The 24738-nt window shown below is 41.6% G+C and overlaps 1 protein-coding gene across 2 annotated transcripts in view; it reads right to left on the reverse strand.

Moving 5' to 3' along the window:
* LOC310789400 (NACHT, LRR and PYD domains-containing protein 3-like) overlaps positions 1–24738 on the reverse strand; it is a 291155-nt gene that overhangs the window by 15569 nt on the left and 250848 nt on the right. Inside the window, exons 8-13 of one of the 2 annotated variants that reach the window (XM_083651042.1) lie at positions 24640–24717; positions 18704–20528; positions 16074–16247; positions 4687–4860; positions 2684–2854; positions 2532–2578 (exon numbers count right to left, since the gene is read on the reverse strand). In XM_083651042.1, coding sequence (XP_083507168.1) covers positions 2532–2578; positions 2684–2854; positions 4687–4860; positions 16074–16247; positions 18704–20528; positions 24640–24717 — 2469 coding nt within the window. The remainder of the gene's footprint in view (positions 1–2531; positions 2579–2683; positions 2855–4686; positions 4861–16073; positions 16248–18703; positions 20529–24639; positions 24718–24738) is intronic. The other variant, XM_083651041.1, reaches the window with a different exon arrangement.

Here is a 24738-nt window from a genome sequence, read left to right on the forward strand (position 1 = left end):
TGTAAGAGCAGCGTTTATAGGAAGCTAGCCGCCATTAGCGTTACCTGTATCGTTCCAATTGTGTTCGGATGGTGACCTGCGTTACACACGGCTGTAGTAATGACAGCAATAAAGTCCCCGTGGTTTGTTTCTATCTCTACCGTCCACAGACGTGAAGGGAGCGACACTGGGGATACGTCCGCAGCACAGGAGGTGTGTGTGGATAGTTAGTTGAGACAGGTGAAACTTTCTGACAGCTCCTCACAGCAAAGTCTGTTCACCTCGTTCTTTTGTTTATTTATTACAGGCATTAACGGCTGCCGTCGGCAGCATACAAATAACAACTGTTGGGTTTTTATTGGTGTCATTAGCATCGCTATTTTGTAATGGAACAGAAACGACAATAAGGCTGTTACTAGTTGTCAGCTGCAGCGCTGTGTGCGCGCAGGACGGTATGTCAACAATATGGTGCTGTCCAGGGTTAGAGAATAAGGTCTATACATGTACATCGTGATCATTTAATGACTTTACAATGCTTACAGTAGCCTAATATATTACATGTTATTTTAAAACATAGGCTACATCATTTAAGAAAGTAAACTGTCTGCATATTTCTAAATATAGGCCTATTCCAATATGTTCTGCATGTAAAAATACAACAACATTTTTTCCCAGTTTCCCGTCATTGATTTTCCAGAAAACAGGAAATGGGTTGGATGCCATTTCCCGGGAATCCCGTTTCCCGGGATTAAACCCTAGTGTGTGTGTGTGTGTGTGTGTGTGTGTGTGTGTGTGTGTGTGTGTGTGTGTGTGTGTGTGTGTGTGTGTGTGTGTGTGTGTGTGTGTGTGTGTGTGTGTGTGTGTGTGTGTGTGTGTGTGTGTGTGTGTGTGTGTGTGTGTGTGTGTGTGTGTGTGTGTGTGTGTGTGAAGCACTTTGAGCTGTATTTGATCTGATGAAAGCTGCTGGATGGGGGATCAGGCTGTTTGGAACAAACCGCTTCACAGCTTCTGGAGGAAACTGCTGTTGGTTTTAAACAGAGTTCAATGTGAAACCACGCCCTCTTTGACCTCTAACTGCTCCTTCATACTTTAACACTCCATTTAAACTTTCAACGAGTCAGCACTTTTAGGACTTTATCTTAACTCAGCTTTAATTTATCGTTTGTACTCTTTGAGAAATCACACTTTATGTTTGATGCTTTTTTCAGCCTTTATAATGGGACCAGCCTTGAGTGTGTCTCACATAGCAGGCTGGACTTTAGACTAAATCCACACAAAACTGTGACAGTTCACACAACTTTAACACAACATACATATATTATACATCAAACTCTTGAGCTACTTCTGCTCTCACTCACAGAGTCTAAATATAAGTGATGTGATGGATAGTTTTTGAGATATTAACGTTTGTTTGGCACAACTCATACTAGTTAACTGAGTTCACTAAGTGCTGTTTTTGTTGTTGTGATGTCATGCTGATTCGTCCTATATAAATAAAGTTATTTATTTATTATTAGTAGTAGTAGTTGTAATATTATATTACTATTTGAGTTGCCTCTTTTTAATAAGTGGGTCTTTCATTTCTTTATGAAGTTATAAACCTGAGAGAGAGACATAGACAAAACAGAGAGATTTGGAGAGAGAGAGAGGTGTAGATTGTGGTAAGAAGTGGTCTCAGCTCGTCTAAACACAGTTGTTTGTGCTCATCTGTACGATGGCAGTGTGTCAGGATTTTCCATGGACACACCTACTTTTCAGAGCAGCACGCCCACGGGCGCGTTTGGGAGCACAAAGCTGCTTGCTATCTTCCCGGCACCGGGCGCACGGCCTGCAGGTGTGCAGGTGGACGATAGGAAAGAGAGCCAGCACAGACGCAAACGCTACCGCAGATGCCTTCTGCACCGGTGTACGCTATAGGGCCCCAACGCTTTAACGAAACATGTCCTCCTAACTCTCATAATCCATTCATCAAATCCCACCAAAAGTAAGACATGTTGAGCAGTGTTGCTGGAACACACCCAAACTACCACTAGTGGGTGCTAAAAATGCAAAAAGTTCATATCTTATCTGTATTTCTCTATCTCTATATGTGTCTTTCTACCTACAGTATAGTAATGTTTTGTCTCTCTGTCTGTCTTTTCAAATTGTGCCTGGACGCCTCAATTGCCGCTTGCAGCTATATTTTTTAACTTGAACTTTTCTCTCTTAGAAAGTCCCTCAGGAGGGTTAGGGTTATATATGCTTATAAGTCATAATGGTTATAGGCTCACAGCTGCTTTCACATTAAGTCTCTTAGAAAGTCCCTCAGGAGGGTTAGGGTTATATACGCTTATAAGTCATAATGGTTATAGGCTCACAGCTGCTTTCACATTAAGTCTGTTAGAAAGTCCCTCAAGAGGGAGCTATTGTCCACGGTCGTTCATACAACTAAAATTAGGCGGTCACACCAAGTCAGTTTCCTTGTAAGTGAAAACATACCTGGGTGAATAAAATAACTCTGATTCTGACATTGAAGTTAGTTTGTTAATGAATCAAACTAAATACACACTTACATTTCCTCACACCTGGTTTCAGCCTCTGCGCTCCACCATGGTCCACACTGGAGGAATAAACAAAGTCAGATGAGCAGATTCCTCCTCTTCTCACTGAGACAGAGAAGATGTGTGTGACTCTCAGCCTTCTAGCAGGCGTTGTCTCTCAATACCTGAGAGTCTCCAGTCTCCAGTGTGGATCCTCCAGTCCATCAGAGAGGACCTTCACTGAGGCTCCTGGATGATTGTAGCTCAGGTCCAGCTCTCTCAGATGGGAGGGGTTGATGCTCAGAGCTGAGGCCAGGGAAGCACAGCCTTCCTCTGAGATCATACAGAATGACAGCCTGCACACACACACACACACACACACACACACACACACACACACACACACACACACACACACACACACACACACACACACACACACACACACACACACACACACACACACACACACACACACACAGTTTCATTATATGGAGGTATAGATCATTGACTGTAAAAAGAATGGACAGGATATCAGCTCTTTTCAGTGAGGCCAAATCATCTTAGATCGCCGCCCTGGCGGTCAGTCCCAGTATAGGTCACAAGTCCCGCCTCTGCCATGTTAGTGGGTGGGAAATGAGCCAAACTAAACAATCAACGTACACATCAGATATTATTTCCCAAAGGTGGTTTCTATCATTTTAGATCATTCTTATCATGCTAATGCATGTTCAAGTGGTCATGTTTGTGATCAGTTTGTTTTTAAGTAGTTATTTGACGATATACAAAGGGATGATTGACAGCTGTGGCAGCCAGTCTCAATTCACAATTGTGAAAAAAATATATTATAGTCCTTTAGAGCCATCGCGATCTGACCTTCTGTTTCCCAGAAAATGTCAACATTTCTGTGATTGGATAGTGGGAGGTGGACTATATGTCTACAGGGGAGAGACAGAGTACAGCGGGGGGTTTGGAGTTACTGACCAAACACTCTATTTCAGTGATTGCTGTCAGAATATAGAGCCATTTAACATTTAGGCTATTTTAACACAAAAACATCGCTGAATGCACCTTTAAACAATATTAATGTTGCCTTGTAATCTGCAAGTGGTTTTCTTAGCAGTTGGGTTTGGGTTTGGCCATGGTGAGGTGTAGCAGCACCTGGTGGAGATCTGCACTCTACTGAGTGCACTTTTCTAGTTTTATTTTACTTGTGTTTATGCCTACAAAGCAAATGTTACTTTGTACCTGTGTCCGAGTTAAGGTGTCCATAAAATAGAATCGTACAAAACACCCTTAAATCTTGTGCTTATGTTTTCCCTAAAATGTTTAACCTTATCGAGAAGATTTAAGGGTGTTTTGTGTAGTCGATTCTATTTTATGGACACCTTAACTCGGACCCTAATGGAAATCTTAACATAAGGAGCTTTGTGCAACTGGGCCCTGTGTGTGTGTGTGTGTGTGTGTGTGTGTGTGTGTGTGTGTGTGTGTGTGTGTGTGTGTGTGTGTGTGTGTGTGTGTGTGTGTGTGTGTGTGTGTGTGTGTGTGTGTGTGTGTGTGTGTGTGTGTGTGTGTGTGTGTGTGTGTGTGTGTGTGTGTGTGTGTGTGTGTAATATGAAATGTCATGAAGTCACAATGACATGGCTCTGCAGAGAGCTTTTATTTTGACTGAGATACATGTGTGGAAGCAACAAAACTCATAGGTGGAAAACAGCAACAGTTGTATGTTTTGGAGGAACTGACAATGATCAAAAACATGCGGTCATCACGCACGACTAAAGTAGAAACCACTTAGCGGATGGAGAAGCTTTTCACTACAGTCTGCCACACTGTAGTGAGCAGTCATGCTCACAAGATCGGAGTGGACACGGGATCTCAATATATTCAATATATATCACTGATGTGACATCAAAGTAAGTTTACGTTCAGAAATACTCTCATACATTAGTGTTTAGACCCGAAACATGACTCACAGTGTTATCTCATGTGTGTGTATGTGTGTGTGTGTGTGTGTGTGTGTGTGTGTGTGTGTGTGTGTGTGTGTGTGTGTGGGGGGGAGAGAGAGGGAAAGAGGGAGAGAGTGTCACTCAACAATGTCTTGCAAATAATTTTTTTTTGTGAATGCCATATTTGATGAGCTGTGGGAGCCGTGTCAAATCACATGAGGAAAGCTGTGAATGGATCTTACCTGAGAGTCTCCAGTCTGCAGTGTGGACTCTGCAGTCCAGCAGAGACCAGCTTCATCCCTGAATCGTTAAGCTCGTTGTCACTCAGGTCGAGCTCTTTCAGACTGCAGGACTGGGAGCTGAGAACTGAGGCCAGAGCTTCACAGCTTCTCTCTGACAGCTGACAGCCACTCAGTCTGCATGAGAATTAGTGATGGAGACAAACAACTTTAAAATGTTTTCCATTTAGTACTCGCGTCACATTTTGATAAAGCGCTTTTTGTTTTTGCCAACTCACGATATGATACTATCACGATACGTTGCCCACGATAATGATGGTATCACAATATGGCGATTCTGCCATTGCAAGATTTATTTACCATACATCACAATATCTGTGCAACTGAATTAGAAAAAATACCCTTGAAAAGGCTGAATGCAGGAACTATGTAATAGTCTGCTATGTTATTACAGGAACTTTGTAATTCCATAGACTCCCAACCGCCCGCTGTATGCTGTCTCTCTCCTGTAGCCCTGCCTACTCATGGGTGGCACTGTTGGATTTGAGGTGAAAAAATACATTATAGTCCTTTAGAGCCATCGCTATCTGACCTTCTGTTTCCCAGAAAATGTCAACATTTCTCTGATTGGATAGTGGGAGGTGGACGATACGTCCCCCCTGCATGCAGGGCTACAGGAGAGACAGAGTACAGCGGGGGGGGTTTGGAGTTACTGACCAAACACTCTATTTCAGTGATTGCTGTCAGAATATAGAGCCATTTAACATTTAGGCTATTTTAACACGTTCACTGCCATTGACAAGTTATCTCGGCTTACAGAATCCAACGGTTCACTGCCAAAGACGAGTTATCTCGGCTTAAATTTTTTTTTTTTTTTTTGACGGTCGGACGTGGGTGGATCAACGCTCCCCACGTCTCCTATAAAAATATTGGAGTCAGCGAACGTGTACAACCCATTCCACGGACCCACTAAGTGGCGACAGTGCTCTCCACACTAGGAAAAGCAGAGCCAAAACTGTAGGGTAACGCGCGAGGAAACCATTCTCTACTGTAAAATGGATTGGCGAAAACGCTTTCACTTTCGCGCATTATCGCGCTGGGAGCTGGCGGTGGGGGATTCCAAAAATAGACTGGGTGGAAAACACACTTTGAAACATGCAGCATAAAGCCTAGAATCGCACAAAGCTTCATCAAAGCTCTCAAACCCAAGAAACAAGTGAGCCCTATCCACACTCGCTGCCAGGGAGGGAGGCTGCTCAAACTCGCAGCAGCAGCAGCAGCAGCAGAACACTCGCTTGTGACAAACGCAGGCTGAAAGCCACCAGACACGCCCACGGAGGGAGGAGTTTGAAGGAGAGGGCGTTCAGAACTATATTGTTTAGATGTCTGATCTCTCACTGATGCCAAAAATAAATGGTTAAAGTGACTGTTCTGCCTGTTTGATTGAATTTCACAAAACTGCGATTATCTCAGCTTTCACTCTCAGACGCTGAAACCATGCTGTACTCAACGGCTAATATCTACATAACTACTAACTCTACAAACTAACTCTTTTAGACAGAGAAAGCACACATTCTATTAGTACTTTTGTGAACTTTGTGTTCACAAACTCCAAGCAGAAAATAATCCTCGGCTCTTGTAAAATGAGCCAGAATCCTCAAAAAAACCCTCTGGCAGAACCTACCTACAGTAAAAAAAAAAAAGGCTGGCAGTGAATGTGTTAACACAAAAACATCGCTGAATGCACCTTTAAACAATGTTAATGTTGCCTTGTAATCTGCAAGTGGTTTTCTTAGCAGTTGGGTTTGGGTTTGGCCATGGTGAGGTGTAGCAGCACCTGGTGGAGATCTGCACTCTACTGAGTGCACTTTTCTAGTTTTGTTTTACTTGTGTTTATGCCTACAAAGCAAATGTTACTTATACTTGTGTTCTCCCCTGGAAGTGATTTTGGTATAGATGGGCCATTGTATTTAAGCAAGCAGTATTCTACCATAAGTGTAACCTGTATGCTGAATATATATATAGGGAGCCAATATTTTGTTCATCATTGTAGAGCCACAGAACAGAAAAGAAGATAATTATGACATTAGAGTGAGTGAGTGTTTTTGAACATTTTCAGCACATTTTAACAACCATAATAATAATACTGATAACTGTGATATGCCATTCAGCCTAAAAATAGCCAGATATGATCTCAAGCCCTATTTTCTATTAAATAATTTATTTTGGGTCTTAAATTATGGTTGTTGAGGTCTTAAAAAGTCTTAAAAAGCATTAAATTTGACTTTGGAAATAGTGCAAGAACCCTGAATGTGATGTGTGTAGTTCTTCATAGATGTAGCCTCTTCATTTTGCCCTCAAAATGCACCTGATCCATTTTACTTTACGATGTACTTCTGTGTGTGTGTGTGTGTGTGTGTGTGTGTGTGTGTGTGTGTGTGTGTGTGTGTGTGTGTGTGTGTGTGTGCGTGTGCGTGTGTGCGTGTGCGCGTGTGTGTGTGCGTGTGTGTGTGTGTGTGTGGGGGGGGGGGGGCTTTAGGGGGAGCACCCCTAAAGGTCAGGGCCCAGTTGCACAAAGCACCTTAGGTTAAGATTTCCCTCAGAGTCAGAGTTAAGGTGTCCATAAAATAGAATTTGCTGTACAAAACACCCTTAAATCATGTGCTTTTGTTTTCCCTAAAATGTTTAACCTTATGGAGAAGATTTAAGGGTGTTTTTATGTTTTTATGGACATATTTTTGGACATTTTTATCTACCGTCAATAATTGATTGACTGTGTGTCTGTCAATCGAATAAAAATGAGCCAAACTAAACAATCAACGTACACACCAGATATTATTTCCCAAAGGTGGTTTCTATCATTTTAGATGGTTCTTATCATGCTAATCATGTTCAAGTGGTCATGTTTGTGATCAGTTTGTTTTTAAGTAGTTATTTGATATACAAAGGGATGATTGACAGCTGTGGCAGACAGTCTCAATTCACAATTGTGAAAAAATACATTATAGTCCTTTAGAGCCATCGCGATCTGACCTTCTGTTTCCCAGAAAATGTCAACATTTCTCTGATTGGATAGTGGGAGGTGGACTATATGTGTGATTGCTGTCAGAATATAGCCATTTAACATTTAGGCTATTTTAACACAAAATGGCTGAATGGACCTTTAAACAATGTTAATGTTGCCTTGTAATTTGCAAGTGGTTTTCTTAGCAGTTGGGTTTGGGTTTGGCCATGGTGAGGTGTAGCAGCACCTGGTGGAGATCTGCACTCTACTGAGTGCACTTTTCTAGTTTTATTTTACTTTTGTTTATGCCTACAAAGCAAATGTTACTTTGTACTTGTGTCCGAGTTAAGGTGTCCATAAAATAGAATTTGCTGTACAAAACACCCTTAAATCTTGTGCTTATGTTTTCCCTAAAATGTTTAACCTTATATGGAGAAGATTTAAGGGTGTTTTGTGTAGTCGATTCTATTTTATGGACACTTAACTCGGACCCTAATGGAAATCTTAACATAAGGAGCTTTGTGCAACTGGGCCCTGATCCTAAAATCGCCCCTGGTGTTCCGACATGTCTTCAGTCCTACTCCCCACGTGGGCTACCTCGCCAAAGGGCCTTTCTGTGTGGAGTTTGCATGTTCTCGCCGTGCTCCACTGGGGTTCTTCCATATATAAGCCTCACTAAAAAGATGCAGAAGATCGTGGTCTGACTGGCAGCAGTTGGAAGAAGTTCACCGCTCCTGGCCTGACCATGAAGGAACGAGGGATGAGCCAGGATGGGTCAAACGGGGAGGACAAATTTCACAGTGCCTCCAAAAAAGTGTGTGTGTGTGTGTGTGTGTGTGTGTGTGTGTGTGTGTGTGTGTGTGTGTGTGTGTGTGTGTGTGTGTGTGTGTGTGTGTGTGTGTGTGTGTGTGTGTGACAGGGTTTGTCCGTCCGGTTTAATAAAATACATTTAGTAGCGATGGTCCACTGATGATAAATCTTGGCCGCCGCTCCTTCAAAATAATATGAAATGTCCTTAAAAATGTCATGAGGTCACAATGACATGGCTCTGCAGAGAGCTTTTATTTTGATTGAGATACATGTGTGGAAGCAACAAAACTCACAGGTGGAAAACAGCAACAGTTGTATGTTTTGGAGGGACTGACAATGATCAAAAACATGCGGTCGTCACGCACGACTAAAGTAGAAACCACTTAGCGGATGGAGAAGCTTTTCACTACAGTCTGCCACACTGTAGTGAGCAAGAACGGAGTGGACACAGGATCTCAATATATTCAATATATATCACTGATGTGACATCAAAGTAAGTTTACGTTCAGAACTACTCTCATACATTAGTGTTTAGACCCGAAACATGACTGACAGTGTTATCTCATTTGTGTCTGTCTGTGTGTGTGTGTGTGTCATAGAGTCAGAGAGAGAGAGAGAGAGAGAGAGAGAGAACTGTGTGTGTGTGTGTGTGCGTGTGTGTGTGTGTGAGAGAGAGAGAGAGAGAGAGAGAGAGAGAGAGAGAGAGAGAGAGAGAGAGAGAGAGAGAGAATTGTGTGTGTGTGTGAGAGAGAGAGAGAGGGAGAGAGTGTCACTCAACAATGTCTTGCAAATAAGTTTTTTTTGTGAATGCCATATTTGATAGCTGTGGGAGGGCTGGACAGCACAAATTAAAGCAGGATTTTTTAAATCAACTTCATACTTGCTGAAATGTTCTTATCATACATGTGGTTCTCTTCTCCCTGTGTATTCCATACTCTCTGGCTTTACACAAAATATGGAGGAACCCCACCTACTAATTCAATATTTGCTGCTTAATTTGAACTTTGCGTGTTTGTGTAACATTACATATCGTCGCTGTCCGATGTAAACCACGCATCTCCAAAACAGCAACTTTCCAGGAAATGAAAAATCCCTCTGCTCTTAAAATACTGGACACCACGTCATCAAAGTTGGCACGTCTTCATTATAGACGTTATATCTGTAATATCTGTTGTTACAATATTAATATATTACCTCAATAAGCTCAAATGATGTTAGAGGATTATCAATCTGAGTTTGATGCACTTTTTCCACGGTGTGCAGCTCCGCAAAGCCTCCCGCCGTCTGGAGCACACGGCCATGCGCACATACCTCCAGCTGGCTCCTCCAGCAGCCACCTCGAGCGCGCTCTCACGCCGAGTTAGAAACAGCGACTCGGGGGAACAGAGCCTGCCAGTAACGCTAACATTACTCTCCACAGAAATCACTTTGATCTCCACAGTTTAAATGAGTTTGCAGCCCAGGGACAATTCAATTTTTTTTTTAAATCTATTTATGTCAGACAATGTCAGAAACAAACAAAACAAAGCCAGTGTATACAGCAGCGTTTGGTTGGGCTTAGGGATGCACACAATCGAAACTCGATTAATTGCTTGTTAAGGATTTACTCGAGCAAAGAAAAATTACTCGATCAAAACAAAAACAAAAAGCAACGTGCGTTCTGATTTCTGACAGTAGAATGGTGTTTTCAAATAATTTCTCAATGATCCACCAGAGGGCGCAATGGTATTACTATAGCCCTTTTCAGACACATCACGCAGGCACAGTAAACTCTGAACACCTGGTGGCAGGCAGCCATTTTAAGATTGGTCTGAAATAGAAAGGAAAACCCACACAGTTGCAACGACCATGAAGAGGGCGAAGAGAAGCGTTGTGTGGGAACATTTTGATAAGAAAGGAGAAGATACTGCCGTATGCAAACACTGTGAATCGGTGTACAGCTACACCAACACAACGACAGCACTGCTCTATCACTTGAACAGTGTTCATTCAGATAAATTGGCTGGCTCCTCTTCGTCTCCGCTAGAGCAACCCACCATCAGCTCAGCGTTTAAGAGGAAAAGTTGTGACTCACGGCGAGCAGAGAAAATAACCCAGTCGATCTGTGGGGTTATAGAAAAAGACATGATGCCTATCTCTATGGTTGAAGGCAGGGGATTTAAGCAAATGATGCACCTCCTGGAACCAGCATACGATATCCCAAGCCGAAGCACAATCACCAGGCACTTTGAGAAGAGATACGGTGATGCTAAGTCCAAGTTGCTAGCAGAGCTAGCTGACGTTACATCTACCAGCGGCAAGGTTGCACTGACGACAGATAGCTGGACTGCCATGACAACCGAAAACTACGTGACCATCACCTGCCACTACATCACCCAGGACTGGGAAGTCAGCAGTGCGGTGTTGCTAACCAGAAGCTTGCCAGGCAGGCACACAGCAGAGCACCTCGCCGAGCAATTAAAGGATGCAGTGAACGAGTAGTAGGGGCTTGATGGAAACGTTATGTCGTGTGTGCACGATAACGCGAGGAACATCACCGCAGCAAATGCCCCCTGCAGAGTGCCCTGGTACTCGGTGGCTTGCTTCGCTCACACACTTCAGCTCGCCATAAATGACGGATTCACCATCTACCTCAACAAAGTCATCTCCGCAGCTGGCAGGCTTGTGAGCCACTTTAACCATAGCACGGTCGCCACCAAAGCCCTACAAGAAAAGCAAACTCAACAGAGGCTGCCAGCCCACCAGCTCATCCAGTCCATCAAGATTTCTGGTGGAATTCAGTTTGCGATATGTTCGGCCGGCTAGTGGAGCAGAGGTGGGCGGTGGTCGCTGTCCTATCTGACCGGACTGTCACCAAGCTGCCTCTCGCCAGAAACCTGGAGCTGAAAGATGAATACTGGCGTCTCATGGAGGACGTAGCGCCTGTATTATCCGCACTGAAGATTGCAACCACAGCGATGTCGGCGGAGTTAACTGTCTCCATCAGCAACACGTATCCTGTCACATTTGGCCTCATCAATGAACATCTCCTGAGAAAAGAGGGCGACTGCCCACGAGTGGTGGAATTCAAGGGAAAAGTCCGCTCCTCCCTGATTGAGCGAATGATGGTAAGCCTAAACATTACACTTTGCACAGCGACTCTTAAATTATGTGTTTCCCAAATACATTATTTTGAATTGGTCATTAAGCAACTTTTATTTTATTATTTTGCAGTCCGACCAGATGACATCCTCCCCTCGGATGGTGGCAACGATGCTGGACCCTCGCCACAAGCACCTGTTTTTTTTAACAGCAGCACAGCGACAGGATGCCAAATCTAAGCTGATTGAGCTGGGAGAGGCGTTGGAGGACGAGGACGACGAGGAGGTGGTCACCCCGGACCTGAACGCACAGCCCGATATTTCAGCACTGCACTCTATCAGGCCCCCCTAAGTGCACTCCCCAAGTTTGATACATTAGTAATACAATTTACAATTAAGTTTAATTCAATTAAAGTGCCGTATTCTCATGATGCACCATGGATTTCTAACTGAATGACTCAATGCAGCTCATTGGCTATTGCTGTCATTCAATTATCATTAACCATTTATTTAGTCATCTGTTGTTTGCCTAACATTATGTAATGATTAGTGGTCATGATTGTGAACGTTCACGTTACTGTGATTAGTGACATATCCCACAGTGTGCTGTGAAACGATAACCTCACTGTGCAGTGAAAATCACTGAGCAGCACCCAATGTGGTAACACTTTATAATAACTATACACTATAAAGTATTAATAAACCATTATTAAATACATAATTCATCATGAATTCATCATTTATAAAGCATTATTCATACATCACTAAGCATTAGTAACACAGTTATAAACATTTTATTCCTGATTAATAACCTAATCTCTAATGTGTTTAATGATTGTATTCTCATACTTTGTAAATGATAGATGCACCATTTATAAATACGTATTATATCAATTACAAACCATTTACTTAGGAGTTGTTAATGGTTCATAAGATCATTTAGAACGTGTAAGTAAATGATTAAACAATGTATGTACATTCATGTGTACATTTGTGCATATGATTTGGACATGGTTAGTGAGTGTTAATAGATGGTTTATCAACACTTATTGATACTCAAACTCATGATTAATTAAGGTAGTTACTAGTCATTAGTTAAGTATTTCATGTGAGCTCATCTAAAGTGAGGACTATCTATGCCTTATAAAGCATGTAATAAATGAGATAGGAGGTCTGGGCTGGCCTTGACCAATGGAGGCAGATGTCTGAATGCCCAAACGGCCAGGGGGGTGATTCTGAGAGATGTGTTTCACTCAGGGTTTTGTGTCTCTAAGAGGGTCAGAATTGCATGATGGGGAAAAATGCAAATTAAGCCTCCCAGAGCCTTTTAAACAGCCAATAGGAGGATTTTCTTGAATAACTTTGGAACCGACGCTCTGATCTTTCTGAAATTGTCATCGCTTATCCAGGAAGTGAGCATGGGCTTTACAACGAACCCATCCATGAGTCTCTACGACCTCGGGAAGTGGGTGAAATTGACATTTTTGTGTATTTTTATAGGTTTTTAAGTGTCAAAGGTGTAATAATTATTTATCCCTAAACAGTAGATAGGTGGGGTTACTCCCCTAAGGCTTTGCAGATGGGGCGGTTCACTTGGGATCAATTGACCTATCGCTGAGCCACGCCCCAAACGCAGACGAGCCAATCACAGCGCGTGCAGCTCTACAATACACTCGGACATTCTCCGCTTAGAGCTCCATAGAGAAGCACTAGAAAACGTGAGTTTCCTCTGGTTTTATACATTTATAAGTTGAAAAAATGGTCAAACGATATGCATGGGGGTAAATGCAACATTACGAGGTATCCTGGGAGGCCAGGCAATTGATAATATTAAACTAGTAAATGTAGATCCACTCACATCCACAATGCTACTGTTTTGGAGTTAAATCTGCGATCGTGGTGAGTGACAGCGAGTTGACGAGTCTTCTCCCTCCAGTGTTTCCCATACATAAAGGAATTTGTGGCGGGCCGCCACAATAATATTTTGACCGCCACAATAAAATGTTGACCAAATTTTTTTTTTTTTTTTTTTTACAGTGCACCTGAACGCAACATGCAAGATATCCGCTGAATAAGTGTCCAATAAATGTTCATGTCATTCTGGCCAATACTTCTGTTATAGCATTTCAGTCTGGAATATGGAATATCTTTCAATAATCTATGATTTAGCTGCTAAATTGTCAAATACCGCCATCTGCTCGCTACCCAGGCACTTATGTATGTACTTAAAGGAACACCCTGCCCATTTTCAACCAGCTTTGTATCATTAGAACATCAGTAGTATATCAGAAAACTGTAAACTGTTTTGAAGTCTGTCATTTAATTTGACAGTTATTGAGTGTTAAAGTGTGGACCAGTGACATCACTGGTCCACACTCACTCAAATGAATAACTCGTTAACTCAAATCAACTCTCAATAACTGTCAAACTAGATGAATGACAGAATGTTTGACAGTTATTGAGAGTTGATTTGAGTTAATGAGTTATTAATTTGAGTTAGTGTGGACCAGTGATGTCACTGGTCCACACTTTAACACTCAATAACTGTCAAATTAAATGACAGACTTCAAAACAGTTTACAGTTTTCTGATATACTACTGATGTTCTAATGATACAAAGCTGGTTGAAAATGGGCGGAGTGTTCCTTTAACCTAACTAACTTAACCTAACTAACTATCCGGTGTGCACAACACTGTCAGCCTAAACTCCGGCTGACACCCCAAAAACCTACAATCCGCTACAGAAAAATGTATATTGTTTGTTTATTAACTGGCCCCTCACCTTCTATCATTTCACGAAAGTGGCAAAGCAAGTTGAGTATCCCTGACGTATAGGGAGAAATTTAGTTTGTCATTGTAAACCCACAGCACAGTAATGATGACATGTTTTTCATAGATCTAGCCTTTTAAATTTGCTCTTAAGCTTTCTCAAAGTACACCAAATTCATGCATTTTACTTTAAAATGTTTAAAAAAAAATCCTGTGGGAAACACTGCCCTCATTTGGCTTCCATGATCCAAAAGGTATCATAAAATCATCATGGTATTCAGAAAGTCGGCAAAATAAAATGCTGAATTATGCGAGTTTCCAGTCATTACGTTATGCGCATGAGTTGGTGAAGAGATAGAGAGGGGAGGAGGCAGGCCAGCGAGACTAGTGAAGAGGAGGCACATTGATTGATGTGATTATAACATCGCCAGACACCAGTCAAACCATAAAACATTGGAATGAATCCCGTTCTCCAAATAAATGTGAGGTAGTCTAAAGAGAAAAGATCCAGGAGAGGAAAACATGATGTTAAAAGCTGTAAGCTATGCCTCTGCTGATCTGCTACATCACCACCCATGCGTGCGTGCCGTTGTCTCGCTATGAAAAATATCTACATTATTTAACGTTTCTTGATTATACAGAGGTACATGAAATAGATTACCAGGCGCCACTCTTCAATTCGGCATATAGGCTATATAATCCACGGAGAGGTTACTCTAAGTGTATGTCAATTCTGGATGTGAGTCCTCTGTTATCCTCGCCTGCTGTCTTCCTCCGTTAAAACGTTTGATTAAAGATTCGCTAAAGCCGTTTCCAGGCATGCACGTATCGCATTTATTTTTATCGATAGCTTTAAATGTTGTAGGCTACTGCCATGGCATAGTGAAGTACTTTCTGATGGCTTCTAGACGATATCAGGGCTCAAAAAGTTGTGAAGAGCGTCTTGGGATGTAACTTTGACAGTGACGGCTGCCATTTACTCTAGTCAGTCTGCCTTGTGTTCGTCCGAGTGAGGACGGGGGGTGGGGCTTAGCGATAGGTCAATTGTGTGTTTCGAGGATTTGGGGAAATAGGAGAATTGGGGGGGTTTCCGTTTGAAAAGTGATAATTATTACTTTACTTACACTTTCTAAATGATCTTATGAACCATTAACAACTCATAAATAAATGGTTTATAATTGATATGATACTTGTTTATAAATGGTGAATCTATCATTTACAAAGTATGAGAATACAATCATTAAACACATTACAGATTAGGTTATTAATCGGGAATCAAACCTTTATAACTGTGTTTATGACTTACTTACTAATGCTTAGTAATGTATGAATAATGCTTTATAAATTATGAGTTCATGGTGAATTAATTATTTACTAATGCTTTATTAATGCTTTATAGTGTATAGTAATTATAAAGTGTTACTCCTAACGTTGCTTTACTATTTGTTCAAGTATTCAAAATGACGAGATCAAAGCATGGATGATCTTCTCTCAGTCCTCCAGGTTCAGAGCTGTGTATGAATGTTGGTCAAGACAAAACACATTCTGGAAAATCCTAACTTTATTTTCAGTGAAGATGACAAAATGTTCTGGAGTCCTGATGTCAAACTTGCAGAGTCTCCCTTTGCAGATTGAGGAATACTGACCTGAGAGTTTTGAGAGCAGGGACCTTATTTTGGAGAAATCAACGTGTCAAATCACATGAGGAAAGCTGTGAATGGATCTTACCTGAGAGTCTCCAGTCTGCAGTGTGGACTCTGCAGTCCAGCAGAGACCAGCTTCACCCCGGAATCGTGAAGCTCGTTGTCACTTAGGTCCAGCTCTCTCAGACTGGAGGACTGGGAGCTGAGAAGTGAGGCCAGAGCTTCACAGCTTCTCTCTGACAGCTGACAGCCACTCAGTCTGCATGAGAATTAGTGATGGAGACAAACGACAAACAGCTTTAAAATGTTTTCCATTTAGTACTTGCGTCACATTTTGATAAAGCGCTTTTTGTTTTTACCAGTATAGGTGGTGCTATGCCGAATAGCACAAAATTAGTAGGGCTGACCCAAAAAATCGACGCTTCAAAGCTAGAATCATTGCCATGGTAATCAACGCTCAAATCAGCAATCGACTCTCTCTTTCTCTCTCCATAATATCTAACGTGGAGTGTAGCTTTGTGAGACAGTCTCTAGTTTCCTGGCTGGGCGGGTCATTCAGGCCAACACTGTTTTTAACACGGGGAACTCACACCGGCACGCGCCGTGAGAACAAACAAATGCACCCAACAGCCAGCCAGTAGTCACACCTGACGTTGAGCTGTGGTCTGCAGAGTTGTTGTAAACATGAATCTTCGTACACTTCTTTTCTAACCCAGTGTGAGTAACGTTACAAGTGTTCAAGTGAATTCAAGTCCTTTAATTCGTTTATAATGTTATGAATTAGCAGCAGTCACAGATACTAACGTGAACGTGACATTGGATCTGTCTATCACATGGATTTGTTATTACTGACTGGTAGTGAAACTGAAGTTGGCTCCGTCTATCACATGGATGTACATACAGCCAGAGCGCATGTCATATTAGGATTATCAACACGTGGAACGTGTTGTTATTATGACGTTAAATTCACAACATTTCGTGGCAAACTGGACTTTTTATTTTTGTGTGACTCCCCATCCCCCCCCCCCCCCCCAAATAAAAGAAAGAAAAACGAAAAAAATATCGGCGTAGAAGCTTTGATTATGATAGATATTATCTCCGCGAAGCGTCAACGCTCTAATAGCTTTTGCACACTAGGGCTGTTGAAACGAATTTTGATATTCGAATATTATTCGAATTTAATAATTATGAACGAAATTCGATTATTATTATTTTTTTAAACGAATATATATATATATTTTTTTTAGAACACTAGAACAGTGACAAGTTCTGACAACATACTTGAAGAAAAGAGTGTTAACTGAAGTTGACTGTTGAAGCTGCTATACTGATGTAAACCTACCTGTAGCTCTTAAAATGTATGTTCATTCATTGTTAACTGAAGTTGACTGTTGAAGCTGCTATACTGAATGTAAACATGTAGCTCTTAAGTGCAATACGTGACTGATTTTTTTTGTTCATGGCTCATTGTTGTTTTGGCAAAGTTTACTTATTTGTTTATTGATAAGGAGCTCAAACAAAGGCTGTGTCTTTTTTTATTATCAATTATTTTATTTTAGCATTTCAGACAGCACCAATACATCACTGATGAATATTAACTAAGCTCTGGTTATCTGACCTATTTTCTAATGCAATGAATGTATGTACATTGTACAAGGAACATGTTTTCTTAAATAAACATCATTGCTGGACTATTTGTGATAAGCCTAATATTATTTTGAATATTCATCCACCATTCACTTTTCCATCTACATTTGGTAAAATGCTTAGAAAAAGTTTTACTTGGTCAAACCCAAAGATTCAGCTATATTTAGAATCAGAACATAACATAAGAGAAGACAACAATTCACTCAGACCAATTTTTTTTTTTTTTTTTTTTTTTAATTCAATTAAAAATTAATTAAAATATTCGAATATAATTCGAATATTAAAATGTATAAAGCACTGAAATTCGAATTTGATTATAGAGGGAGATTGACAGCCCTATTGCACACCAAGTCTGTATTTTCGTCCAAAATTGACGCACGGAGAAAAAAAGAATACGACCTCATTTATGTCAATCATCATTGAAACACCAAGTCCGACAATTACGTTCGTAATTTAAGTTTTCGGACGAGGTTCGATTTTCTGCGTTTTTCGCATCAGTCAATAGATTTTTGCGAGCTGGGACCCGTCTGTGTTTTCAGATGACGGATTAAAAAACACGCATATGAAAACAATCGGACTGTGTGTGCAAAGACCTTGACTATGGTATTTGGGACAGCCCTACAAATTAGGCAATAGACTGCCAAGTTCCCAGCATCCCACTCCCCAAGTTTGAAGTCGATCTGAATAACGGCTCTTGAGATAAACCACATTTTGTGTTGCCAATACGTGGTGCTATGCCAAATTGCACAAGATTTTGGCACTGCACTCCATCAGGTCCCCCTAAGCGCACTCTTCAAGTTTGATACATTATTAATACAATTTACAATTGAGTTTAATTCAATTAAAGTACTGTATTCTCATGATGCACCATGGATTTCTTGCCACCATGACTAGATGCAGCTCATTGGCTATTGTTGTCATTAAATTATCATTAACGATTAACTTAGTCATCTGTTGTTTGCCTAACATTATGTATGATGTCATGATTGGTGGTTGTGATTGTGAACGTTCACGTCACTATGCTCACATTTTAATAGAGTTAATATATGCAGTTTTATTGTCACCTACAAAGCTTTACTGGAGGCGTTGACCACTGGCAGCAGCCTCAGAAGAGCCTCCTCTGAAGCAGAGTATTTCTTCAGGTCAAACACATCCAGCTTCTCTTCTGATGACAGTAAGATGAAGACCAGAGCCGACCACTGAGCAGGGGAGAGTGTGTCTGTTGAGAAACTTCCTGATCTCAGGTGCTGTTGGATCTCCTCCACTAGAGAATGATCATTCAGCTCATTCAGACAGTGGAACAGATTGATGCTTCTCTCTGCAGACGGTTCCTTCCTGATCTTCTCCTTGATGTACTGGACTATTTTCTGATTGGTCTGTGAGCTACTGGCTGTCTGTGTCAGGATATTCTTTAGGAGCTTCTGATTGGTCTCCAGCGAAAGTCCCAGGAGGAAGCGGAGGAACAAGTCCAGGTGTCCATTTGGACTCTGTAAGGCCTGGTCAATAGCAATCCTGTAGACTTTTGTGGCAGATGTTTTGCTGACCAACATCCTCAGATTTTTGACATTCAGTCGTGGCTTAGGCATTACGTTTGTGTTGCTGTTGTTGAGTGACAGGACCACATGAAGAGCAGCCAGAAACTCCTGCATGCTCAGATGGACAAAGCTGAACATCTTGTAGCTGTCCTTTGGCCCATCCTCCTCTTTGAAGATCTCTGTGAACACACCCGAGTACACTGAGGCTTCATTGAAGTTAATGCCACTCTTTTTTAGGTCATCCTCATAGAAGATCAAGTTGCCTTGTTCCAGCTGCTGAAAAGCCAGTTTTGCAAGTGACTGAATCCAGCCTTTACCATCATACTTCTTTTCCGTCTGATCGATCTGAAACAACAAGAATTTGATGTACATCTCAGTCAGGGTCTTGGGCAGGTCTTCTCTGTCACTGGTTTTCAACAGAGCCGTCAGAACTAGAGCAGTGATCCAGCAGAAGACTGGGATATGGCACATTGTGTGGAGGATTCGTGAAGTCTTGATGTGGGAGATGATGCTGCTGGCCTCCTCATTTGTGCATATCTTCGTGAAGTACTCCTCTTTCTGTGGGTCGGTGAAGCCTCTCACCTCTGTCACCATGTCAACAAAGTCTCCAGGGATCTGACTGGCTGCTGCAGGTCGTGTGGTCATCAAGAGGCGAGCAGCGGGAAGCAGTGTGCCCTTGATGAGGTTTGTCAGCAGTACTTCTACTCTGGTTGACACATCAATAGAGCACTTTTCATTGGCAGTGAAGTCTAGTTGAAGGCGGCTCTCATCCAGACCATCCAACACGAACAGGAGCTTGAAGTTACTCTTGTCATATCTGGTGTTTGCTGACTCCTGCAGTTCTTTGAAGATGTAATTCAGAGCCTCCTTGTTGATGACTTTGGTTGCCCAGATACATTCGTGAATTAGTTCTGCCAAACTAAAACTCTTTCCCTTCCATAAATTCAGCTGGCGGAAGGTGAAGGGGAATATGAGATGGACATCTTGATTGGTTCTTCCTTCACTCCAGTCCAGGATGAACTTGGCCACAAGGAACGTTTTGCCGATTCCTGCAATCCCAGTGGTCAACACTGTTCTTATGTCTTTTCCAGAAGGGTGTTTGAAGATGTCACTGAGTTTGATGGATTTCTCTGTGCCTGCTATCGTTCTTGATGTCATCTCAATCTGCCGTATCTCATGCTGCCTGTGTATGTCCCATCCATATGTGATGTAGAGCCATGTGTAGATATCAACAAGATTCTGATCTTTCTTGTCAGACCATCCTACTTTTACCCACTCAAACAGGTCCTTCAAGTGAGGTTGGAGTTCTTGTTGGTACCATGTGATGAGTTGTGGAGGCTCTGTTTTCACCAGCAAATCTGTGTAGAACAAAGTAACATCCATGAAATCTAAACTGCAACTAAAAGTATTAGGCTATTTGACAGGTAGCATATTAAACAGATGCTTGTGAGCTTGTTTTTATTTTTTTATTATTTTATTTTTTACTAAAAGGTTGGTGCTCTGGGAATAACAAACATGTTCTCACTGTCAACATCAATACAATGTTTTCCTGACTACATGCAGCCTTAGTGGAACAGGCAGGTTGTGATATCAGGCAGTATTCAGATATTGCATTACATGTAGCCGCTAATTAGTTATGGGTTGCTTCATTCACAATTTGTTTTAAACATCTATTTTTGAGGGAAAGTTTTTGATGTGAACACACGCTCTTTGATGCCCAGCTTCACAATCTCACATTTGACATTACACCTGGGAGCTTCCCAGTATATGCAGTCTTCTACTGGTGGCCACTCAGCAGTTGGACTGGAGCAGTTGGGGGATCAGTGCCTTGCTCAAGGGCATCTTGACAATAGTTGTTAAAGGAGGAGGAGGGCATTACTGATTCACATTTTCATGCAATATTCAGTAGTTCAAGGATTTTAACTTCTGACCCTCAGGTCACAAGGACCATTCTACACCTGTTACTCAGATGAATCAGTACTTCAGCAGCCATAATCACAAAGCTTCATAGTACTAAGAATTAGTATTAAAGGGGCCATAGTATGCATTTCTTAATTTTGTATCATACATTATATATGCTGTTACAATCTTGGATGGTATTAAAGGATGGGTTTTCCGTGGGGAATATGAATATATATTAAATCTCACGCCCCTAAGGTTTTCGAATCCGTTGAAATTTTTGAAATTGGTGGTTTACTCACAGAGATATCAACCGAAATCCACTCTGTGTGTGGGGGGGAGTGGTGGGGGGGAGGTGCGGGTGCGGGGACTCGAAATACTACATTTCCCACAATGCACTGGGCTCGCGTGGCCTTCGTTTTCATGCCCACCCCTCTGGCATTTGGCTGATATCAAACTCCAGTAGGTGGCGGTAATGCACATATATGTTTGCCAACCGCCATAAAACTCAAAGAAGAAGAAGAAGAAGGCTTCGACAATAAAAGATACAAAGAAGAAGAAATAAATCGAAAATAAAATTGCCTCCAAATTGCACCAAATGTAAACGGTAGTATATATGTCGGGAGATGTCTTCATAAAAAAAAAATCATGCATTTTAAGGCATTTTCGGAGGAGTTACGCGCATGGAAGGAACTATGGGAAGCTAACCTAGCTACAGTAGGCTAGTGGTGGAAAAAGATGGCTGTCTTTTTGTTTTTGTCAAGGCCTCTGAAGGGGCGTGGAGGACCTCTAGAGGCGGGACCATGGCCAACAACAGTTGTAGTTCATAGGTGCACGACTTCCGCAAGGCGGGGATTGTCGCTCTGACGCGTTTTGCGTCAGAGCGTCATGGAAATAATGTGAGAGATGCTTGATATCTCTGGTTGTAAACAACCAATTTCAAAAATTTCAACGGATTCGAAAACCTTAGGGGCGTGAGATTTAATATATATTCATATCCCCCACGGAAAACCCATCCTTTAAGTTAGGTTAAGTTATCCTTTATTTATCCCCATGGGGAAATTCATCCTCTGCATTTGACCCATCCTCTACTAGGAACCTTCCTAGAACTAGGAGCAGTGGGCAGCCGCAGTGCATGTAATATCCGTTAAACGTGAATACTGAAAATATTTTATTTTTTATTTTCAAATATTTTTTCTGAAAATAAACATTGTTGAAATACTGAATTACTTTATTTGATTTAACAGTCAGTTGTTGACTACATGCAGATGTTAATACAACTATTAGGCTACTTCAATATATATGGCACTGAATAGTCACAAAAGTTAGACGTTGCGATGTTACGGACCCTTGCTTGAGGACATTTTCTCTAACTGGACCTGTTTGAATTTTAATTGAATACCCCTGCCTTAAAGGATGGCTTTACCGGTAATCAACCCACTTTGTATCATTAATAATCTCGGTAATATAAGCACATGCGCAGTGTTGTTTGAAGATCTCCCATTTCCTCCTCTGCCAAAGTGCTCCGTTCTGACGCGTTACACGACCAAATGGGCTTCCAAATGGTCTCCCAAATGGGCTTGTAAATTGGGTGGACAAACTAGGGCTGGGCGATATATCGAATATACTCGATGTATCTCGGTTTGTGCCACGTGAGATGTAGTAAATTACTATATCATGAACATTCGGGTATAATTGTCACGCAATGTTTATAACTTAAGCCGCCGGCATGACTCACTTAAAGTTTCCTCTTGTGAGCTCTCCCTCTCGCACTCAGACAAACAGGAAGGGAGGGGGAATCACATGCATACGTCAAACGCGTCAAACCTCGTCACAGACACTCGCCCGTGCTACGCGACGTCACAGACACTCGACCAGAAGAGATGCCGTCAAGGCAGCGTTATTACGAAACCCACCGTGGTTATGCCAAACGTGGAGGACGAGAGACGAGAGCAAGAACCTGAGAGCCAGTAGTAGAGAATGGTTATGGAAAATGGAGCCGAGGCGGACAAATTTGTTGCAAAAAGAAACAGCACTGGATCCATCATCTGGCAGTGTAGGCAGGGTATCGCAAGGATGATGTTGAACAAACAACGGTTATCTGCAAAACATGCATCAAACCCCTCGGCTCCATAATAAAGTCAACCCCAGTCAGTCAAGTCAACACAGCGAGGTGCGTGCATGTGTGTGCACGCACGTGTCTCAAAACAATCTAATTTATCGTCACTACACCATTAAAGAAACAGATTGATAATCAACTTTAATAATGTTTTTCTGCAAATTGTATCTCAGCGTTGCGTGGCGGTTAGGTCTGGCCAATATTGTGACAGATGAGACCTAGATCTCGTTCTAGATTTTGTTATGGTAATTATCGTGATACTGCATACTCGTCTTTTCCTGGTTTTAAAGGCTGCAGTAAAGTGAAGTCATTTTCTGAGCTTACCAGACTGTTCTAGCTCTTCTATTATTTGCCTTTACCCTCTCAACGTTATTCATTATATCTTTATTCACTGATGATTTTTTATCAAAAATCACATAGTGTAAATATATTTTGTAAGAGTCCATATCGCCCAGCCCAATTGACAATTGAAAATCTAGCCCTCTGTGTAGAAAATACCAACATATAGGCCTATCATATTTCACCATTCAGCCTAAAAATACTGAGATATGATGTTTGGTCCATATCGCCCAGCCCTACTCAAGATCTTTGTTGTCGTCAGTGTTGGGGCTAGTAACGTGTTTTAGTACTGAATGACCATGTTAGTTTTTCAATTATTGTCATCTGTTAGTAGTTACATTACATAGAATATTTTTACTCACTGACTTTTTCATGTATACAATGAGACTTTACAAAATGTTTGGTCATGGAAATTTGGTTTAAAGTCATGGAAATCCATTGGTCAAAATGTGTATGAACCCTGAAGGGTTAAATCGAGCATTTATGAGAGATTTCAAAATATCGAGATATATATCGTATATTGCGATATAGCCGAAAATTTTCGAGATATTCTTTAGAGGTCATATCGCCCAGCCCTAGGACAAACCCTGTTATAGGGCGTGCGCCACTGCGTGCGCTGGCCAAAAAGACTTATGATGCAGTTTATTTCATTCACTGGACGAGTGGAGTATTTATGGATATAGGGGGTTAGCCCAGTGTTGTCGGGGTCACTGATGGGACAGACTAACTATTCATTAAACAGGGATTTTCATTTTTGACAGTAAGTAAACTACACTTCTATTTGCTGTACACTAAATTGTGTGATTATTTGATTCCTTGTGTACATTCTGAATGATTACAAGAGGCATGTTGAGATTTGTCCTGATGGACCAATGACAGCATCTAAAAGAGTGTCATACCTAGCAACAGAGTGGACCACACCTCCTCACTAAGATCAACGTTCTTGACCATTACTCTCTCAGAGGTGAGTCACTCTGAGAAGAACTTTCTTAAATCACTCCTAAAATAGAACTGCTTGCTAGGAAGTTTTAGGCCAAGTTAAGACTCAGTTAAGACCTTCCTCATTTTAACAGCCATACTGGCAGTCAGGAAGAGCCAGAGAAGAGCTTTACCTTCAGTCTCACTGCTGTCAGTGGGAAGCTGATGAAGAGGAGCAGACTGTGGCTGACTCGAGGAAGCTCTTTTGTTCTCTGAAGAAAGAGATACAGAGG

The sequence above is a fragment of the Poromitra crassiceps genome (assembly GCF_964638095.1).
Source record: "Poromitra crassiceps genome assembly, chromosome: 14".
Lineage (NCBI taxonomy): Eukaryota > Metazoa > Chordata > Actinopteri > Beryciformes > Melamphaidae > Poromitra > Poromitra crassiceps.